This window comes from Moschus berezovskii, chromosome 24 (assembly GCF_049115385.1).
Source record: "Moschus berezovskii isolate FMDL1 chromosome 24, NW_MosBer_1.0, whole genome shotgun sequence".
In the NCBI taxonomy this organism is placed as follows: Eukaryota; Metazoa; Chordata; class Mammalia; order Artiodactyla; family Moschidae; genus Moschus; species Moschus berezovskii.
In genome coordinates, this window is record NC_142483.1 from 18035077 (window position 1) to 18056993 (window position 21917).

The 21917-nt window shown below is 38.9% G+C and overlaps 1 protein-coding gene across 12 annotated transcripts in view; it reads right to left on the reverse strand.

The window, feature by feature from the left end:
• The window catches only part of CFAP20DC (CFAP20 domain containing), a 269101-nt gene that overhangs the window by 127161 nt on the left and 120023 nt on the right, over positions 1-21917 (reverse strand). For all 12 annotated transcript variants that reach the window (XM_088831654.1, XM_055414220.2, XM_055414224.2 and 9 more), the window contains one exon: positions 11679-11835. In XM_088831654.1, coding sequence (XP_088687780.1) covers positions 11679-11835 — 157 coding nt within the window. The remainder of the gene's footprint in view (positions 1-11678; positions 11836-21917) is intronic.

Consider the following 21917-nt stretch of genomic DNA (forward strand, 5'->3'; position numbering starts at 1 on the left):
TCCAAATCTCAACTGTAGAAAATTGTTCAATGAAACGTACGAATAGGAAAAGGACTAGAAGGAAACATACCAAAATGAAAAATAACTTTTCCTGATTAGTCTAACCACAGTTTTTATCTCTTCTTCATAATTTAATTTTTAGTAGGAAAAAATTTTTTTTCTATTTTTAGAATCTAGTGGAAAAAATTTGGTTTGCACACATGTGAATATTAATAGTAAGAAAAATTCAACCAAATTCATACCTCAAAAATATCCTTATGTAAGTATAAACTCTAACTATGTTTATAAAGGCAAATGATGTTAGGTTTCTGTGCATCTAAGCTGTGGCCATTCTCTAATTAGATTTTAATGTTCTAATCTTGAAAAGGAAAATGAATCATTTAACTAAAAACTTAAGTGCTCATCAGCAATGTAATGGTTTCCAAGTGTCCTAACGTTCCAGTCATTACAAATACCACTGAGCTTACAAATCTTAGTTTTCAGGTATTCTTTGTCCATTCATTTCTTACTTGTCATTGACATTTAGAAAGCCAATGTAAAGTAATTGAGTAAATGAACTCCCAAAATAAAAAAAATTTGGAAAGTAAGTAAACTAACTCTCTCTCTCTCTATATATATATATATATTTGACATGTCATTTAGACTTCTTGAGGTAGAAAAAGATAATTTCCACATCGATGCCAATATTGATAAATCGAGATTTTTATATTAATAGAGAAAGAAAATTCTTCAGGCTAATAGGAACCTGAAATAAAGTGCTGTATTCTGAACCGTATGAAGAGAAATTATAGCCCACAGGGCTTGCATGGATGGTACAGGGTACAATACCACACAAAGTTTGAAATGTATCCAAAAGAAAAGCTGAATTTCCAACTAACAAGAGACAAACGGCAAATTCTGGTAACCAAAAATCCACAAGTTTTTATGAAAGATAGAACAAGACAGAGACTATTACAAAACTCCAGTCCGAATCTTACAGGAACACGGTTAACACGCAAATCAGATTTCACATTAAAGGCTCAAATTCCCTCTACATCATTTTTCCTTTCTCTATATATACTCTCTCTTTGCTCTCAGAATTGTCTTACTACTTATTGGATTATTCACTGAGGGAATGAATACTGTGGGCAGTATAAAATAAAACCTGCAATAAAGGTATAAATTAGAGAAAAAACTACTGATGTATTATTTTAAAATAGAGCCTAATCATTAAGTGACTACTGACTGTCAAACTTCCTGAGATTTTGTATGGAAAGTTTCATTTTTGAGAAAGAGGAAAGAAGATTTAGTCTCATTTTTCTGTGATCCCAAACTATGCAGGGGCTTTAAACCAGGTAGCTGGATGTTCTGATAGACCTAAATAGAACTTAATTGATCTCCCCACCAACCCCTCCCAGTTCTCTAGGCTCAACTACTAGGTTATATTATTTTGTATTTTTAGCATTTATGGCTTAATTAAAAAATAAAGACTAATTCCCAAAATAGTACAGATCCTACACAAAAATTAAACAGTGCTGAACTGTATTACTGGGCATGGTCTACCTGTAGTCATTCATTTACTCATTTTATCATTCAGTAAATTCTTACTGAGCCTCTACTATGTGCCAGGGACTCATCTAGTGGCTGGGAATTTAGTGGTGAGCCAGAGCTGACTCTATGACGGCCTTATTAAAGCTTATACCCAGCAGAGAATATGAAACAAGTTATATCACAGTTAATTATAATTGTGTTAAATGTTCTGAAAGAAAAGTTCAAGATGTTATGAGAGAAGTAATGGGGGAATCCAACTTCATAGGTTGTTAGGGAAAGTCTTCCTGATAAAAGAGACATTTAAGCTGAGTCATAAAGGATAAGCAGAAAGTGGCCTGGTAAAATGGGGTGGGAGTGATTATTCAGGTAGATGAAACAACTTTTGAAGACTCTGAAGACAGAAAGACTTCGGTGCATTCTAGGAAGTGAAAGAAAGACAGTTCTGCCAAACTGAACAGTGAGAGAACCCCAGTGATATATTTAGTAAAACACTTGGCTCAAATGGGGTGCTTAATAAATGGTCATGAACAAAAGCCCCTTAATAATGGCCAACCTAGATTAAATGCAGCTGCCCACTCTTCTGTTTTCCTTCTTCAGTTGTTCTTTATTCAGCTATATCCTCAATAGTACTCCATGCACATTTTATTTGGATATTTTTCTCCCCAGATGGCAAATAACAAATCAAGAAGGCAATCAGATACTAAGGGACGAGAGCCTGTCTCATTCTTTCATACGAGTTCTATCTCCAGGGCAGGGGCTTTGTATGGAAACATGCATACTGCCAAAATCTGATGTGTGCCTTTATTTCTCGATTTAACTCTGTTTCATTGGTCTGTATGTCAGCAACTCCTTTGATTTTTGTAACTTTGAGACAAGTTTTGAAGTTGAGAAGTGTGAATCCTCCAACTTTGTTATTTTTTTTCCAAGAAAGTTTTGGATATTCAGTCCTCTTGCAATGCCATATGAATTTGAGGATTGTTTTTTCCATTTCTGTAAAAAAGGCCACTGACATTTCAAGAGAGACTGAATTTCTTTCTCTAGATCTTTTGGCATGATATTGAAAATATTAACAATATCATGTCTTCCAATTCATGAATGTGGGATGTCTTTCCATTTAGGTAGATCTTTCTTAATTTCTTTTAGCAATGCTTTATAGTTTTCGGTGTACAAGTCTTTACATCTTTGATTAAATTTATTCCGAGGTACTAATTATTTGGATAGTACTGTAAATGAAATTGTTGCCCTTAGAAGTTTTGAGAAATAATATTTTATTATAAACAGTATTAACTTATATGCAGAGTACATCATGAGAAATGCTGGGCTGGAGGAAGCACAAGCTGGAATCAAGATTGCTGGGAGAAATATCAATAACCCCAGATATGCAGATGACACCACCCTTAAGGCAGAAAATGAAGAAGAACTAAAGAGCCTCTTGATGAAAGTGAAAGAGGAGAGTGAAAAGGTTGGCTTGAAGCTCAACATTCAGAAAACTAAGATCATGGCATCTGGTCCCATCACTTTATGGCAAATAGATGGGGAAACAGTGGAAACAGAGGCTGGCTTTATTTTTCTGGGCTCCAAAATCACTTATTTTGCAATTAGCGCATGCTGATTGCAGCCATGAAATTAAAGACGCTTACTCCTTGGAAGGAAAGTTATGACCAACCTAGATAGCATATTAAAAAGCATAGATATTACTTTGCCAACAAAGGTCTGTCTAGTCAAGGGTATGGTTTTTCCAGTGGTCATGTATGGATGTGAGAGTTGGACTATAAAGAAAGCTGAGTGCCAAAGAATTGATGCTTTTGAACTGTGGTATTGGAGAAGACTCTTGAGAGTCTCTTGGACTGCAAGGAGATCCAACTAGTCCATCCTAAAGGAGATCAGTCCTGGGTGTTCTTTGGAAGGACTGATGTTGAAGCTGAAACTCCAATATTCTGGCCACCTGATGCAAAGAACTGACTCATTTGAAAAGACCCTGATGCTGGGAAAGATTGAGGGCAGGAGGAGAAGGGGACGACAGATGATGAGATGGTTGGATGGCATCACTGACTCAATGGACATGGGTTTTGGTGAACTCTGGGAGTTGGTGATGGACAGGTATGCCTGGCATGCTGTGGTTCATGGGGTCACAAAGAGTTGGACACAACTGAGCGACTGAACTGAATAACAAAATATAATAAATATCTTAGAATAATTCTGAGTCTTGATATAGTGACATTGGTGACTAATTCTTGTGGGATCTTCTATTGGCTGTTAGGCACCTCACCAACTTTACTTCCCCTGGGGTGGTTTGCTAGGCAAGGGCATTGTGAATTCAGCTCCTCTCTGGGAAGGAGTGGAAATGTAGGCTTAAACTGACAAGATTTGGGTATGATGTACATTCATCTCACCTACAGGTGAGGAAATAAGTGGGAAAAAATACTCAACAATGTTAATTATTAAAAACACTAAATCATTTTACTTATTGTGGATGGTAAACTTGGGCAGCACTGACAAAATGGCAGTCAGAGGGTTGGTGTTGAGTTCTACCTTCTGCAGTCTCGGCACAAGATGCCTCAGTTCCATGGACCTTCCTTTCCTTTTCTGTATAATTAAGACATCAGTACTTCTCATTTTTTTCTGTCACCTTTGAAGGGATAATTTTCTTCATATTGTTAGAAACCCAATAAAGGTTTACTGTATAGAGAGAGTGAGTTAATAATTGAACAGTTAGCTAGCCATTACTTCATTAATTCATCAAGCATTTATGACACGTTACTGGTGCCAGGTCATGTGCTAGAAATACAAATGTGGAGATCCAATTTTAGCCCTCAAAGGGCTCCTAGTCTTAAATCATAGTTTAGTTCTTCTCTTCTTTTTACCGAACACTGAATACATACTCCCCAGTCCTGAGATTTCAGGAAGAACAATGAACTGAGGAGACTGGGGAAACAGGAGACCTATAAAACTGTGATTGGCAGCATAAATTCATGATTAAGGGATCATCACTTGTTCTTTTCTCTCTTCCATCTTTCTCTATCTACACATATATCGTGTTTTTAAAAAAAATGCAAAATGATACAAGTTAATCAATAATTCAGTCATGCAAATGTTAGTCTATATTCCTTTGGGGATCATAAAAGTAATAAACTAAACTGAATCATCATGCTTTACTACCTGTCCAGCATAAGTCATTCTGCTGGACAACCAAGAAACTGGTTAACTGCTGTTTTAGGGTCCTAGTAAATCACTTCATGGGAAATAGATGGGGAAACAGTGGAAACAGAGTCAGACTTTATTTTTTTGGGCTCCAAAATCACTGCAGATGCTGATTGCAGCCAGGAAATTAAAAGACGCTTACTCCTTGGAAGGAAAGTTATGACCAACCTAGATAGCATATTAAAAAGCAGAGACATTACTTTGCCAACCAAGGTCCGTCTAGTCAAGGCTATGGTTTTTCCCGTGGTCATGTATGGATGTGAGAGTTGGACTGTGAAGAAAGCTGATCACCGAAGAATTGATGCTTTTGAACTGTGGTGTTGGAGAAGACTCTTGACAGTTCCTTGGACTGCAAGGAGATCCAACCAGTCCATTCTAAAGGAGATCAATCCTGGGTGTTCATTGGAAGGACTGATGCTAAAGCTGAAACTCCAATAAAGTACTTTGGCCACCTCATGCGACGAGTTGACTCACTGGAAAAGAGTCTGATGCTAGGAGGGATTGGGGGTGGGAGGAGACAGGGACAACATAGAATGAGATGACTGGATGGCATCACCGACTTGATGGACATGAGTTTGAGTGAACTCCGGGAGTTGGTGATGGACAGGGAGGCCTGGCGTGCTGTGTGATTCATGGGGTCGCAAAGAGTCAGACATGACTGAGCGACTGAACTGAACTGAACTGAACTCATTAGGTCCGATGGTGTAAAGAGCATTATTGCGTAGGAACCTGGAATGTTAGGTCCATGAATCAAGGCAAATTGGAAGTGGTCAAACAGGAGATGACAAGAGTGAATGTAGACATTCTAGGAATCAGTGAACTAAAATGGACTGGAACGGGTGAATTTAACTGAGATGACCATTATATCTATTACTGTGGGCAGGAATCCCTTAGAAGAAATGGAGTAGCCATCATGGTCAACAAAAGAGTCTGAAATGCAGTACTTGGCTGCAATCTCAAAAACAACAGAATGATCTCTGTTCGTTTCCAAGGCAAACCATTCAATAGTACAGTAATCCAAGCCTATGTCCCAACCAGTAACACTGAAGAAGCCAAAGTTGAATGGTTCTATGAAGACCTACAAGACCTTCTAGAACTAACACCCAAAAAAGATGTCCTTTTCATTATAGGGGACTGGAATGCAAAAATAGGAAGTCAAGAAACACCTGGAGTAACAGGAAAATTTGGCCTTGGAGCACAGAATGAAGCAGGGCAAAGGCTAACAGTTTTGCAAAGAGAATGCACTGGTCATAGCAAACACCCTCTTTCAACAACACAAGAGAAAACTCTACACATGGACATCACCAGATGGTCAACACTTAAATCAGATTGATTATATCCTTTGCAGCCAAAGATGGAGACTCCAAGCTCTATACAGTCAGCAAAAACAAGACCGCAAGCTGATTGTGACTCAGATCATGAACTCCTTATTGCCAAATTCAGACTTAAATTGAAGAAAGTAGGGAAAACCAATGGCAAGCCACTCCAGTACTCTTGCCTAGAAAATTGCATGGACAGGGGAGCCTGGTGGGCTGCAGTCCATGGGGTCGCTACTAGTCGGACACGACTGAGTGACTTCACTTTCACTTTTCACTTTCACACATTGGAGAAGGAAATGGCAACCCACTCCAGTGTTCTTGCCTGGAGAATCCCAGGGACGGGGGAGCCTGGTTGGCTGCCGTCTATGGGGTCACACAGAGTCGGACACGACTGAAGTGACTTAGCAGCAGCAGCAGCAGGGAAAACCACTAGACCATTCAGATATGACCTAAATCATAGGTCAGTGACTGAACTGAACTGAACTCATTTTCTATTATACCCGCTGTGTAACAGAGAACAGCAATGGAATTAGGCAGCATATCCTAGCATGGGTGAGTCTGAGAGGTCCTAGAGTAAAACAGTACTAGTTTAAACGAGCCAGGGATAACACAGGACTGAGCTTAAGCATGCATTTAATACGATATTTTAAAACTGAACCTGAGAATGGAATGTAAGAAACACATAAAATAATTTCCTTGGATAAAATTCTCAATGCTATGACCGATTAATCTGTTTTTGCAGAAGGCAATGACCCATTCTTCAGTAAGAAAGACAAAGGGACATTCATCATTTACTGTAATACAGACATCAACACAGCAAGTCACCAAATTCCTGAATTCTTATTACATGACATCTCTTGTATATTTCCTTTTAAAATCATCCCTTTTTTCCATCCTTCCATGGAAGGCACTGCACTATAGAAATCGTGCTGTATGCTTAGTCGTTCAGTCATGTCTGACTCTTTGCAACCCTATGGACTGTAGCCTGCCAGGCTCCTCTGTCCATGGGGATTCTCCAGGAAAGAATACTGGAGAAGGTTGCAATTCCCTTCTCCAGGGGATCTTCCCAACCCAGGGATCAAACCCAGGTCTCCCCACTGCAACAATGAAACTATTCTGTATGATACTGTAATGGTGGATACACGTCATTATTCATTTAACAAAAGCCACAGGATATATTAGGTTGGCCAAAAAGATTGTTTGGGGTTTTTCATAAGATGTTAATTTTACTATTTTTGGAACAATATATTTTAGTTTTTTGTCTTTTAAGTTTCATGCTTACTTTACAAGCGACTGACCCTCTACCTTTATTATATATTACCTTTTTGAGTGAGACTTTTTTAGGGGGGGCTTCCCTGGTAGCTCAGTGGTAAAAGAATATACCCACTAATGCAGGAAATGCAGTTGGATTCTTGGGTCAGGAAGATCCCCTGGAGAAGGAAAGGTAACCCACTCCAGTATTCTTGCCTGGGAAATTCCATGGACAGAGGAGCCTGGCAGGTTACAGTCCGTGGAGTCTCAAAGAATTGGATGTGACTTAGCGACTGTACAACAACAATGGTCAGGCTCTTACTTTCATGTGTTTCTTTTTTTAAAATTTATTATTAATTAGTGCTCTCTCTTTTCAGCTTAAAGAAGTCTCTTCAATATTTCTTGCAGGGTTGGTTTAGTGTTGATGAATTCCTTTAACTTCTGTTTATCTGGGAAACTCTTGATTTCTTCAATTCTGAACAATAACCTTGTTAATAATTCTTGGTTGAACTTTCTTCCTTTTAGCACTGTGAATATGTTAAGCCACTCTCTTCTGGTCTGCACAGTTAATGCTAAAAAATCTAATAGCCTTGTGGGTTTTAATATGTAAAAAGTATTTTGTTTTTCTTTTGCTGCTTTTAGGATTTTCTCTTATCCTTAATTTTTTTTTTAAATTTTTTAAAAACAATTTTAGGAATCTTTACTTAAAAACAACCTTATCTTAAAATGGAGTAACTTTGGTTTTACGAGCAGCAAGCAAAGCACAGAAGCAAAAATGCATTACAGGAGCATTAAGTTCTACATTAGGTCACAGCGTTTAATCTGAAATCACACCCATAATATCATTTTTCAGGATATCTGGGAAATAGTTATTTCCCAGGATGTCTGAACCATAGCTACTCTATTTTGACTTTTAATTGTAAAAAAAAAAATTTTTTTTTTAATAGCCAAAGCAGATTTCACTATTAATGAAGTCAGTGTTTTTCTAGGTATGAGAAGATGCAAGAATTGGAACTCATAAAACCTTTTTCTGAAAAGATCTAACTATCTGAAGGCCTGTTCTGCCATTTTTTTTTTCAGAGCACAGAGTGCCTCATTCTTGATTTTCACCCTGAACTTCTTTCAGGGGGTGTTGAAGGTCAGCAGCTTGCAATGGTCATGATGTAATCTTTGTAGAGGCAGCTGGCAAGGACCAACTTCCAGTCAGCAGGGTCCCTTCATAGCCACATATCTGACCATGTGACACCATTTCATGGCCATTGTGTCCCACGGTGCTGGGAAGCATTATTCCCAGATCTAGGGAAATGATGGGCCACTCAGTGTGCTAAAATTGGACCAGGCCTTTCAAGTAGCAAAAGTCTCTGGACTACTGTCTTACTAGCCTCCTGGTCCAGGAAAATATTTCCTCTTGTTGCTTTTTCCCATACCCAGAGTCACATTATTACAATTATTGATCTCATATGGAACTGTCAGTTCAGCATTATATCACAGGCTGTTTTTATCATTTTAATTATAATGTATCTTGGTGTGTGTGGCTCTTTGGTTTCAACTTATTTAGAACTCTATGCTTCCTGGATCTGGATGTCTATTTCCTTTCCCATATTAGGGAAATTTTCAGCCACTCTTTCTTCAAATAATTTTTTTGCCCCTCTCTCCTCTTGTGGGACTCTGTAATGGGAATGTTATTTCACTTGATGCTATTCCAAAGGTCCCTTAAGGTATCTTCACCTCTTAAAATTCTTTGTCATTTTGCTAGTCTGTCTGGGTGACTTTCATTGCTTTGTCTTAGCTTCTTGATTCCTTCTGCTGCCTCATCCAATCTGTTGTTGAACTCCTCTAGTGTATTTTTTAGTTCAGTTATTACTTCTCTTTGTACTTTCTTCTATTTTCTATCTCTCTGTTGAAGTTCTCACTCTGTTCAACCATTCTTCTTCCAAATTTAATGAGCAACTTAATGATCATCATTGAACTCTGCCAGGAGACTGCTTATCTCTGTTTCTTTTATTTCTTTTTCTGAAGTTTTGTCTTATTCTTTCATTTGGAACATATTCCTCTGTCTCCTTATTTTGCTTAATTCTGTTTGTTTCTATGTATTAGGTAAATCAACTTTCTCTCTTAGTCTTGAAGGAGTGGTCTTATTTAAGAAATGTCCTGTGGGGCTCAGAAGCACAACCTTGCTTTCTACCAGAGCCAAGAATTCAAGGGTTTGCCCAACTATTTGGGCTGTGTGTGCCTTCCAGTTTTGGCAAGGCTGTGGCTGTGGGTGGAGCTGGTCCCCAGACTGGAAGCAGTGCTGAGTCAAAACACAGCCCTAAGGCTGAGGCTCCCAGCAGGGCAGACCCACTGGCGTAATAGGTGAGAGAGAGAATTCCAAAATGGTGCTTGATAGTTCTGATATTACAAAGTAGCCTGAGATTACAAAAAGGTCTACTGCTAGAGTTTCAAACCTGGGAGATTATTCCAACTGGTTTCTGACTCTCCAGCATGTTTCAAGGTTAGTAAGTAGGACCCCTTCACCTATGATACAGGCACTTTCCAACTGGTGTCTGTGTCCTGTGGGTCAACTGGTTTTGGGGTCTAGAAGGTCTGCGGGAAGCTCTTTATGATTGGACTTCTCATCCCTGCAGTTCTATAGTTTTCCTGGACATACTCCCCACTGGTTTTCAAAGTCAGTTACTTTAGGGGCTCGTTTCTCCTGTACAGGATCTAGGGGCTGGGTTTCTGGCATGGAGCTCAGATATCCTGCTCCTCAGGGGAAAGGTCCACAGCTCTGTGGCCTTTCCCATTTGTACACTGCTGTGGCTAGGGTGTGGTTCTTTTCCCCTGTGGGGAGACCTTATCTCTGCCTCTCATACCTTTGTGGCTTCCCTTGTGGCTCAGCTGGTAAAGAATCCACCTGTAATGCAGGAGACCTGGGTTCGATCCCCGGATTGGAAAGATCCCCTGGAGAAGGGAAAGGCTACCCACTCCAGTATTCTGGCCTGGAAAATTTCACAGACTGTACAGTCCACAGGGTCACAAAGAGCTGGACTCGACTGAGCAACTTTCACTCACTCATAGCTTTGATGCTGTTTAAATCCTTTGTTGTGGAGATGCTATTCATCCAATTTGAAGGTCCCTTTCCAAGAGATTCATTCCAAATGCAGTTGTAGATTTCCTGTGTCTAGGGGAGGAGGTGAGTGCAGGATCTTCCTATGTCTTTGTGTTGAACCCTCTCCTAAGGACAGTCAGTTCTTCATCTCCCCTGAGGTTCTATGCTATGAATCTTACTGAAAAATCTCCCTGTAAAACTAAAAGTTTCAGCCTTCTCTGCTCTTTTAAGTCAGTTGTCACGTCTCAATCTGACAAAATTTACGAACATCTTTTATGTTTTGTTGTCTCCTCTTCACCCTGGTGGGTTTATACCATTTTTATTCCCATGTTATAATTTTATTGCAGCTTTAGAAAGAATCAGAGACAAAAACATGTATTTAATCTGTCAAGTTTTGATTCACTTTTTCCTTACGTTTATTAAACATTTCAATTAGGTTATCACTTACCTCTTATGATCTGATATGGAATTCACCTAAATTTATCTATATTTCTATCAATTTTGAAGTTTCTTATTAACTGGGTGCTTTTTTTTTTTAATGAAATCTTTCACTTTCTTGTATAGCCTTTAAGTGGTATACATAAGATGACTAGCCATACTTCCTGGCTTTTGATCTCTTTGGGGAGCTATAAATGCATTGCTGTGTTTTATTACCAAGTGAATTTATAGGCACAGTGTCCTGTTCCACAGACACTCATCCAGATGCAGCACAAATCTAAAGTCTACATATAAACTTCTAAGAAATCACCTTTGCCAGCTAATGTGCAGTCCTATTTCCTGGGCTTCTAGGAGAATTGATTTTGTTAAAAGTAATCCCAGATGAAAATAAAAAGAAGCAATAGTAGTCCCTCAATATTTTAGTTAAGATATCTTAGCAGGAGAGTTTGGGCTGCCTTGTGAATTCTAGATGGCTCTGTTTCCTGAAGAGTACAGTTATTAATAATTTAATGAGTAATTACTGTATATATTTCCAGTCTCTTTAAAAATCATATGAGGAATATCTCAGCCATCCTTCTATCTTACCATGATCATTAGAAAATTATTATTATTATTTCAGTCAAGATGAATAAGCTCTAGAGACCTGCTGTATAACACTGTAACTATAGTCAAAATAACATTTATTAACAATAAAATTTGTTAAGATAGACCTCATGTTAAATGTTCTTTCCACAATTAAATAAAGATAAATTAAAAAAAAGAAAAACACCTTGTACTCTTACTTTCCAAAGACATGTCTTTTTTGAAAACTGGAGAACTAAAAAATCTTTATAGTAGTTTGAACATACCATCTTTATCAGCAGTGTCTTGAGGTTTGTATTTTAAAGTGAAGATCTTTCGTAGCTTACAGTTCGCTGAGACAGTAATTCCATCCAGTGACTGGAAAACTGCTCCTTTGAATATTTCATTGGTAAATGCCACCAAGTCAATGCATAGATTGCACCACTAAAATTAAAAAGGGAAAGAGGAGTAAGTACTTTTCACAATCACATAAATGAAGAAGCCATCTTATAAGTGAAAAGTTCAGCGAGTTGAGGCAATCAACTGGGTCAACCAGCCCCAATTTTTCCCTTTAGGTAAATCTATCTGTTTTGGCTTCAGTTTTCTTAAAAACTATCTCGATTTTTCCAAAGAAACCATCATAATATGAACTACACATTGGTCACCTGGCTACAGAGTTCCTATCTTGAGTCAAGGCTTTGACAACTTAAGAGAATTAACCCTAGATCTGTAGGCAGTTAACTGTAGATGGGTTAGACCACTTAAATTTTGAAAATCAGAGATAAGTAGCCAATTGTTTCTTTAAGAGGACTAATTTGATCACAATTAGCCACTTATATTTGTTTTTAAAAGAAGCACAGATGAAATTGAAATTGGAAACCGGGTCTAAAGTGTGGCCAGTGCTGTCTACTTACCAATTAACCTATTGTACAGAAATAGATTCTTCTAAAGAATCTGTAATTATGCCTTGTATTTGCCAGTTTTTAAAGTACTCTTGCAGGGCCTAATTTCTGTCCATTAAACAATTATAACCCTGAATACTTCAGCAGATGAATTCTCTAAATGGTCTTACCAAGTTAAAGAAAAAGAGAAAATAATCATTTAGTAAAAAATTAAGACATTTAAAACTGCAGGACAAAAGCAGAAAAGAGAAATTTTGAAGTTAAAAGAAAATCAGTATTTTAAATTGTGCTTATAATAGGCTCTTCCATTATTTGCTTAGAAGCACATTTTATATAAGGTCTATTTTATTAATCTATCAAAATCGAGAGATATATTAATTGACAAAGGAAATATAATGTCATTTTAAAAGTCAAATTCCATTTAAGAGTCTTGGTTTTAATATGGATGAGAATCTGAGTTTGTTTCCACATTACAAGAGTAAAAAAGAGTGCAGTAAAATATTGATTAAATACGGAAAATTATTTTCTTTGCAGATATCTCAACAGTAACCTTGTATTTCCAGGTGATGGGACTGTTCTGATCTTTTCTGGGGGAAAGGAGGCTGGTGTAATGAAAGGTAGGAGGTAGGACTGAGTGTAATATAATGACGAGGCTGGCCTAACAAGCATGAGGCACTCTCCTGGGAGGTGTGGGATGTAATGTGTGATAGGGCATTGAGGCCAGGTTGTGGAGTTGTTGGAAGATCAAGAAGAGAAATGTGTACCGCAGAGGGTCAAGTGTCACTGTGGTTCTTGAAGGAGAATGTAAGAACAGTAGAGTAACTGGGAAGTCTGAATTAACCTCGGTGAAGGAATATTTGGGGCAGAAGAGGGGTACTGGGGGAGAAGGCTGAGGTAGAATACAGACAGACAGAGGCAGACCAGTTAGTCTCCATCAGTCATTTAAGCGTGAAGTGCTAGCATAGGAAGTGAAATGCAAGGGACAAATTCAGTATGCATGCCATACGGTGAAACACTATGGCTTGGTAAAAGCAGGCTGTATGGACGTTCTAAAGGAGATCAATCCTGGATGTTCATTGGAGGGACTGATGCTGAAACTGAAACTGCAATACTTTGGCCACCTCATGCGAAGAGTTGACTCACTGGAAAAGACTCTGATGCTGGGAAAGGTTGGGGGCGGGAGGAGAAGGGGACGACGGAGAATGAGATGGCTGGATGGCATCACCGACTCTGTGGACGTGGGTTTGAGTGAACTCCGGGAGTTGGTGATGGACGGGGAGGCCTGGCGTGCTGTGATTCATGGGGTCGCGGAGAGTCGGACACAACTGAGTGACTGAACTGAACTGAACTGAACTGATGGACGTTTTGGGGTTTTCAGCTATCTAACAATAATTATTAATATTATTATACAAGTATTATTGTTGCAGAAACCAGTAATCGAGAAACCAAGCACCACACTTGAAGAGCTGGAGAACTCAGGTTTATTATGCCAGTGGGCCCAGAGAGTTAACACTCTAAGCTCTGAGCCCTGAACAAAGGGGTTACAGAGTTTTTATAGACCTACTCTAGTGGGCAACATTCGCTGTTAACAGGCTGGTTTAAGGAATAGTGATCAAGATGTGGAGGGGGATGCCTGACCTTTACACGGACAGGCATGATTAAGCAAGTTTGCAGGGGCTGGGTGATTGCAAAGAGCAGGACAAGGGTGAGTGAGATAATTTCCAGATCACAGTATTGTAAGTCCCCACTTTCTGAGATGACGTGACCTAAGTGATCCAGACTTTGCAAGGAGCAAGCTGAGTTACAGAGGCAGAAGGAGCAGGAGGTTACGTAAAATTTTAACTTTTCCTCTTCATTATGATTGTTGTTACAAATTCTGATCCTATTCCTTAAAAATTTAACATTATGCCCCAATTTCAATCTTTCAGCTGGTCTGTCCCATTAGAATCACATTTATCCATTCTTTTTCATAGGTGGTTGTTGTTTAGTTACTAAATTGTGTCTGACTCTTCTGTGATCCCATGGACTGTAGCCTGCCAGGTTCCTCTGTCCATGGGATTCTAAGGCAAGAATATTGGAGTGAGTTGCCATTTACATCTCCAGGGGATCTTCCTAATCCAGGGATTGAACCCACATCTCCTCCTTGGCAGGTGGATTCTTTACCATTGAGCCACCAGGGAAGCCTTCATATAGGTGCTACATGCTTATCAGGTGTTGAGACACTGGGCATAGCTCCAAGGATAGAGCACTGAATAAAACTCCTTCCAGTCTGGGAAGGAAATCAGACATGTGGTATGTATCTGTCATGTACAGTGAGTACAGAGGGCAGGAAGGTGGGGATGTTCAAGAAAGGCTTCTTTTAAAAAAATTAATTTTTTTAATGACAGTGTATGTAAATATAGGTTAAATATAATGCCAATAGTTTTAGACAAAATGTAGCCCTCTGTTACTTTTTCACTCATCCAATCATACTAGCAACTCTTAATCATTCCTTCTCTCTGTATTTTTAAATAATATTTCTTGATTCATCAATTTTAGACGTTTATCTGCTGACTTATTATGGTAAATAAGACTTTTAGCTCATTTACACACCTTAATTTCCGACTTCTTCCTCCCAAGATAATTATCTCTCATTCTCTTTCTCCCTTTTCTTTAAAATCTATATTCTGTGTTCTCCTTATTGTGACTATGTAACTAGTATTAAACCTGAACCAAGTGCTGCTCTATGATTACCTTTCCCCCCTTTATACAAGTTCCTCATACTTCCACAGTTAATAACTGCTTTTCAAATTATCTCTTTTTTGAAATAAATATTTTAAGGCTTTCCACATTTAGAAAATGCTTGGAGGTGACATCTGAGTTTGATTTTGAACAATTAATAAGGGCTTCCAGGACCAGGGAGGCATGGGAATGTGCTGGGCAATATTTTTTCTCAGGAACCTGCCCCTTTATTTTCTGCTTAGATGAACTCTCCAGTTGGCTGCACCTGAAGACACCACTGGACTCTGCCAGCTCTGCTCAGAATTGGAGTCAACCTCCTTCACACACTGTGAGTACAGGAAACCAGGCCCTTACCTACTAAATGCTTTCTCCCCCCACACAGCTTTACTCAGAAATAACTGACATCACTGTACAAGTTTAAGCTGTGCAGCTTGATGGTTTGATTTACTTGTATTGTGAACTGATTACTACAACAGGTTTAGTTAATATTCACCATCTCACACAGAGACAATAAAATGGAAAAAGATTTCTTCTTGTGATGAGAACTCTTAGGATCTATTGTCTTAACACCTTTACTATAGTTCATCAGCAGTCACCATGTTGTACATGACATCCCTCAGTTCAGTTCAGTCATTCAGTCATGTCCGACTCTTTGCAACTCCATGGACTGCAGCATGCCAGGCCTCTCTGTCCATCACCAACTCCCAGAGTTTACTCAAACTCATGTCCATTGATGAGTCAGTGATGCCATGAAACCATCTCATCCTCTGTCATCCCCTTCTCCTTCTGCCTTCAATCTTTCCCAGCATCAGGGTCTTTTCAAATGAGTTAGTTCTTTGCATCAGGCAGCCAAAGTATTGAAATTTCAGCTTCAACATCAGTCCTTCCAATGAATATTCAGGACTGATTTCCTTTAGGATGGACTGGGTGGATCAACCTACCATCCAAGGGACTCTCAAGAGTCTTCTCCAACACCATAGTTCAAAAGCATCAACTCTTCTGCGCTCAGCTTTCTTTATAGTCCAACTCTCACATCCATACATGACTACTGGAAAAACCATAGCTTTGACTAGATTCTGTTGGTAAAGTAATGTCTCTGCTTTTTAATAAGCTGTCTAGGTTGGTCATAACCTTTCTCCCAAGGAGCAAGTGTCTTTTTATTTCAAGGCTGCAATCACCATCTGCAGTGATTTGGGAACACCCCCAAAATAAAGTCTGTCACGATTGCCACTGTTTCCCCATATATTTGCCATGAAGTGAAGGAACCATGATCTTAGTTTTCTGAATGTTGAGTTTTAAGCCAACTTTTTCACTCTCCTCTTTCACTTTCATCAAGAGACTCTTAAGTTCTTTGCTTTCTGCCGTAAGGGTGGTTTCATCTGCATATCTGAGGTTATTGATATTTCTCCCTGCAGTCTGGATTCCAGCTTGTGCTTCATCCAGTCCAGCATTTCTCATGATGTACTCTGTATATAAGTTAAACAAGCAGGGTGACAATATACAGCCTTGATGTACACCTTTCCTGATTTGGAACCAGTGTGTTGTTCCATGTCCAGTTAAGTTGAACAGTTCTGTGAAGACCTACAAGACCTTTTAGAACTAATAATCCAAAAAGATGTCCTTTCATTATAGGGAACTGGAATGCAAAAGTAGGAAGTCAAAAAGTACCTGGAGTAATGGGAAAATTTGGCCTTTGAGTACAGAATGAAGCAGGGCAAAGGCTAACAGAATTTTGCCAAGAGAAGGCACTGGTCATAGCAAACACCTTCTTCCAGCAACACAAAAGAAGACTCTACACATGGACATCATCAGCTGGTCAATACCAAAATCAGATTGATTATATTCTTTGCATTCAAAGATGGAGAAGCTCTATACAGTCAGTAAAAACAAGACTGGGAACTGACTGTGACTCAGATCATGAACTCCTTATTGCCAAATTCAGACTTAAATTGAAGCAAGTACACTAGACCATTCAGGTATGACCTAAATCAATCCCTTATGATTATACAATGGAAGTGACAAACAGATTCAAGGGATTAGATCTGATAGACAGAGTGCCTGAAGAACTATGGACGGAAGTTCGTGACACTGTACAGGAGGCAGTGATCAAGATCATCCCCAAGAAAAAGCAATCCAAAAAGGCAAAAATGGTTGTCTGAGGAGGCCTTACAAACAGCTATGAAAAGAAGAGAAGTGAAAGGCAAAGGAGAAAAGGAAAGATATACCCATCTGAATGCAGAGTTCCAAAGAATAGCAAGGAGAGATAAGAAAGCCTTCCTCAGTGATCAATGCAGAGAAATAGAGGAAAAGAATAGAATGGGAAAGACTAGAGATCTCTTTAAGAAAAGTAGAGATGTAAAGGGAACATTTCATTCAAAGATGGGCACAATAAAGACAGAAATGGTATGGACCTAACAGAAGCAGAAGAGATTAAGAAGCAGTGGCAAGAATACACAGAACTGTACAAAAAAGATCTTCACGACCCTGATAAATGAGGGTCTGTTCACCCACCTAGAGCCAGACATCCTGGAATGTGAAGTCAAGTGGGCCTTAGGAAGCATCACTTCGAAAAAAGCTAGTGGAGGTGATTGAATTCCAGGTGAGCTATTTCAAAATAGCTCATCCTAAATGATGATGCTGTGAAAGTGCTGCACTCAATATGCCAACAAAATTGGAAAACTCAGCAGTGGCCACAGGACTGGAAAAGGTCAGTTTTCATTCCAGTCCCAGAGAAAGGCAATGCCAAAGAATGCTCAAACTACCGCACAATTACACTCATCTCACATGCTAGTAAAATCATGCTCAAAATTCTCCAAGCCAGGGTTCGACAGTACGTGAACCGTGAACTTCCAGATGTTCAACCCAGTTTTAGAAAAGGCAGAGGAACCAGAGATCAAATTGCCAACATCCGTTGGATCATCGAAAAAGCAGGCGTTCCAGAAAAACAACTACTTCTGCTTTATTGCCCATGCTAAAGCCTTTGACTGTGTGGATCACAACAAAGTGTGGAAAAATATCATCCCTACTGTGTACTTATCTTAGAGTGATAGAAGTGCCTACCCTTGCCTCCCACTGTGTCTAGTAACCAAAAATCTGATCTCTTTCCTATGAGTTTGGTGTTTTTTTGCTTTTTGTCCTATCTTACTTATTTCACTTAGCGTATAATGTCTTCAAGGTCCACCCATGTTTTTGCATTGGTAGGATTTTCTCACTTTCTTATGGCTCAAAAATATCCCACTGTACATATATATCACAACTTCTTTATCCAACCACAGATGGACACTTAGGTTGTTTCCATGTCTTGGCTATTGTAAATAATGTTGCAATGACTATGTGGGTGAAGATATCTTTTCAAGTTAGTGCTACTGTTTGCTTTGACTATGTCCCAGAAGTGGAATGCTGGATCATTTGGTAGTTCTATTAAGTTTTTGAGGTACCTCCATACTGTTTTCCACGGTGTCTATACCAATTTATAATCTTACCAACAGTACACAAGGGTTCCCTTTTTTCTACATTTATACATATTTATCTCTTGTCTTTTTGATGATATCCATTCTAACAGGTACGAGTTGATGTCTCATTGTGGTTTTAATTTGCAATTCCTTAGTGACTAGTGATGCTGAACATTTTCCCATGTATCTGTTGGTCTACTGTATATCTTCTTTGGAAAAATGTCTATTTAGGTCCTTTGCCCACTTTAACTGATTTTTTTTTCATTTTTTGCTATTGAGTTATATGAGTTCTTCATATATTTTTGACATTAACTCCTTATCGGATATATGGTTTGCAGATTTTTTCTCTATTTCATAGGTTGTCTTTTCATTTTGTTAATGTGTTCTTTTGTTGTGCTGAAGCTTTTTATTTTGATGTAGTTCCACTTGTTTATTTTTGATTTGTTGCTTGGATTTCAGGTGTGATTTACACACTTTTTATATATTCCAAATCAAACTGCTTTTATTTCCTCTGCCTAGATTAATGCTTCATGAAAAGCACTCAACAAATAATGGTATGCATGTGTGTGTAAGAGTATATGAAGATAAGCATATAAATACATGCCTGCACACATATTTTCAGTCTTTCACTTTATCATCATTCAACAAATCTCATAAATGTGTAAGTACTGATAAGTTATTTACTGAATCCATCTTTTAGAAGTACAGATGGGAGTAGTTCTTGGAAAAGATAGGGATAACTTTCACAAATCTTCCTTGGTTAGAATAGAGGTTTGTTGCTTGCTTTTTTTTTTTTTTTGGTTATGCCAATATTTGTAAAGGTAACAATTTTCATAAGCTTTCACAAATAAATCATATTCTTATAATTTCTTTGATATATTTTCTGAAGTTATGGAAAAGTGTTCTGAGTTCTCTACTACCAACAGGTGGATTATCTGAATTACAGTTGATCTTTATAAAATATTTTCATTATCACTGGGGATCATTCACCCTTAAAATTGGCTTTTTCTGACATTTTTCTTGATCTCTAATCACTTTACCCCTATGTGAAACTCTAGTTCAGCAGGGAAGAGCTCCTGATCTAAAATATTTACAATCACAGGTCCTTGAGAAATAAGCACAGGAAAAACACCAGTCTTGATAGAGAAGAGACAGTTCTGCTTAGTTTGTTGCTTGGATTAATAAGAGAGTTGATGCTATTTAATTTCAACATGGAATTTTCCATGAAAGAATTGACTGCCAAAGGGTGAAATCATGATTCAAAGAATTTAACTTCTAGTTTTTACTGAAATGCTTTGGCAATATGGCTTCACTGTATTGGTGAAACACGCATACACACACACACACACACACACACACACACTCACACTCAAATACATGCAATAATAAGCTCTTGGTTGTCCCTGAATTTTTTTGATTGTTAACAGTACACAGCGCTAGCCAGCAATGCCTTGCTAAAAAGAAATGACAAAAAACTACAATTTTGTAACCCAGAAATTCTAAAGTCCATCTTTCCAGAATTTTAGAACTTCTGTTTTCATGCTCCCAAAATAACAAAAAAAGCATTTAAGACTTATTCTTGTGCCTTTTAAAATAATTTTTCACTTAAGTTTTAACTTCTCAACAGAAAATCTGCTTACAATGACTTTGTCCATCTTTCTCAACAACATATTGTGTTTATTAAGTGATGCAAGCAGAGAGACTGAAATAGTAATTTCAGCATGGGCAGGAGAAGTAATTACCTATTACCAATGTAAAAGTTATTTCCCCATGAAAAGCAAGTCACTGCAACCCCTTAATCGGAGAAGGCAATGGCAAGCCACTCCAGTACTCTTGCCTAGAAAATCCCATGGATGGAGGAGCCTGGTAGGCTGCAGTCCGTGGGGTCACCAAGGGTCGGACACGACTGAGCGACTTCACTTTCACTTTTCACTTTCCACTTTCACACATTGGAGAAGGAAATGGCAACCCACTCCAGTGTTCTTGGCTGGAGAATCCCAGGGACGGGGGAGCCTGGTGGGCTTCTGTCTATGGGGTCACACAGAGTCGGACACGACTGAAGTGACTTAGCAGCAGCAGCAACCCCTTAATATGGAAAGCATGTAGTGGAGGACTGGAATTTGGGGCTGCCAATGTTGTAGCTCATGACTGCATCAAGGAAAACCAAGTTCCTTGCAGAAGTACCATTACTATACCTGTTCAGCAATCAATCCCTACCTCCCAATTCCTATCCTCCTCCAGCAAGCTCTCTCTCCCTCAAATAGCTGTCCCATCATTCTCTTGCTAATCCTCAAGTCGCCCTTTCACTGTGCCCTTAGAAATCCGTACTACTGAAAAGTACTTATATTCTCTATATTCTTTTAAGGGTCCTACGGGCTTCCCACATGGCACTAGTGAGTGGTAAAGAATCCATTTGCCAGTGTAGCAGATGCAAGAGATCTGGGTTTGATCTCTGGGTTTGAAAGATTCCCTGGAGAAGGAAATGGCAACCTACTCCAGTGTTCTTGCTTGGGAAATCCCATAGACAGAGGCACCTGGTGGGCTACAGTCTACGAGGCTGCAAAGAGTTGGACATGACTGAGCACACATATGGTTTAACGGTCCTACACGCCTTACTTTAAATGAAACCTGACTTTTCTCTGAGGTATTACTTCCCCTTCAAGTCTAGAGTTGAAGCTCACTTACAGAGTTTACCTGTGGTTCTAGAGCTTTCAGTTCTGAAGCCATGGGACTGTGGCACTGGGAGAGAGTCTACTCTTCTGACTGTGAACCCTACCTTTTTTGAAACCTGAGGCATTGCACTTCCACCCTTTCAGCTTCACATCACTCTCCACTCACTCCTTATACCTCCTCAGACACACCACTTGAGAACATACACTTGAGTAAAACCACACCATCCTATACACATTCTTGGAAAACACTGGGACCAGGTTCTTCTTACCTTCTGATACACTGTTCAACACACTAAAAGTCCCTTAACCGCCTTTCCTTCAAAAGTCTTCCTCTCCTCTTTACTCCTTAATCTAGTCATGTGGTCACATCTTGAGATTTAATTTCATTACCCAGAAATACTTAAAAAAATTTGAACTATATTCTGTTTCTCCAGTTAACCTCTAGTGACAACACCTTTTAAATATATTCCTCCCAGGGATGCAAGGATTTGGGCTCTAGAGCCAAACTGTCTGGATTTGGATTCCGGTTCTACCACTTACTAGTTATATAATCTTTGCAGTTATGTGTTCTCTCTGTCTCTCTTTCCTTATTTGTAAAATGGTGGTAATAACGACGCATCTCTCATAGTGTTGTTAGGACTAAATGTTTAAATACATGTAAGCCCTTCTAATAGTGTCTAGCATATGGTAAATGCTCAATGAACCTTAGCCTATAAGCTCTCTGACTTTCATACCATGAAATGCAGACTTTGAGGATACAGTTTGATGAGTGTTGACCA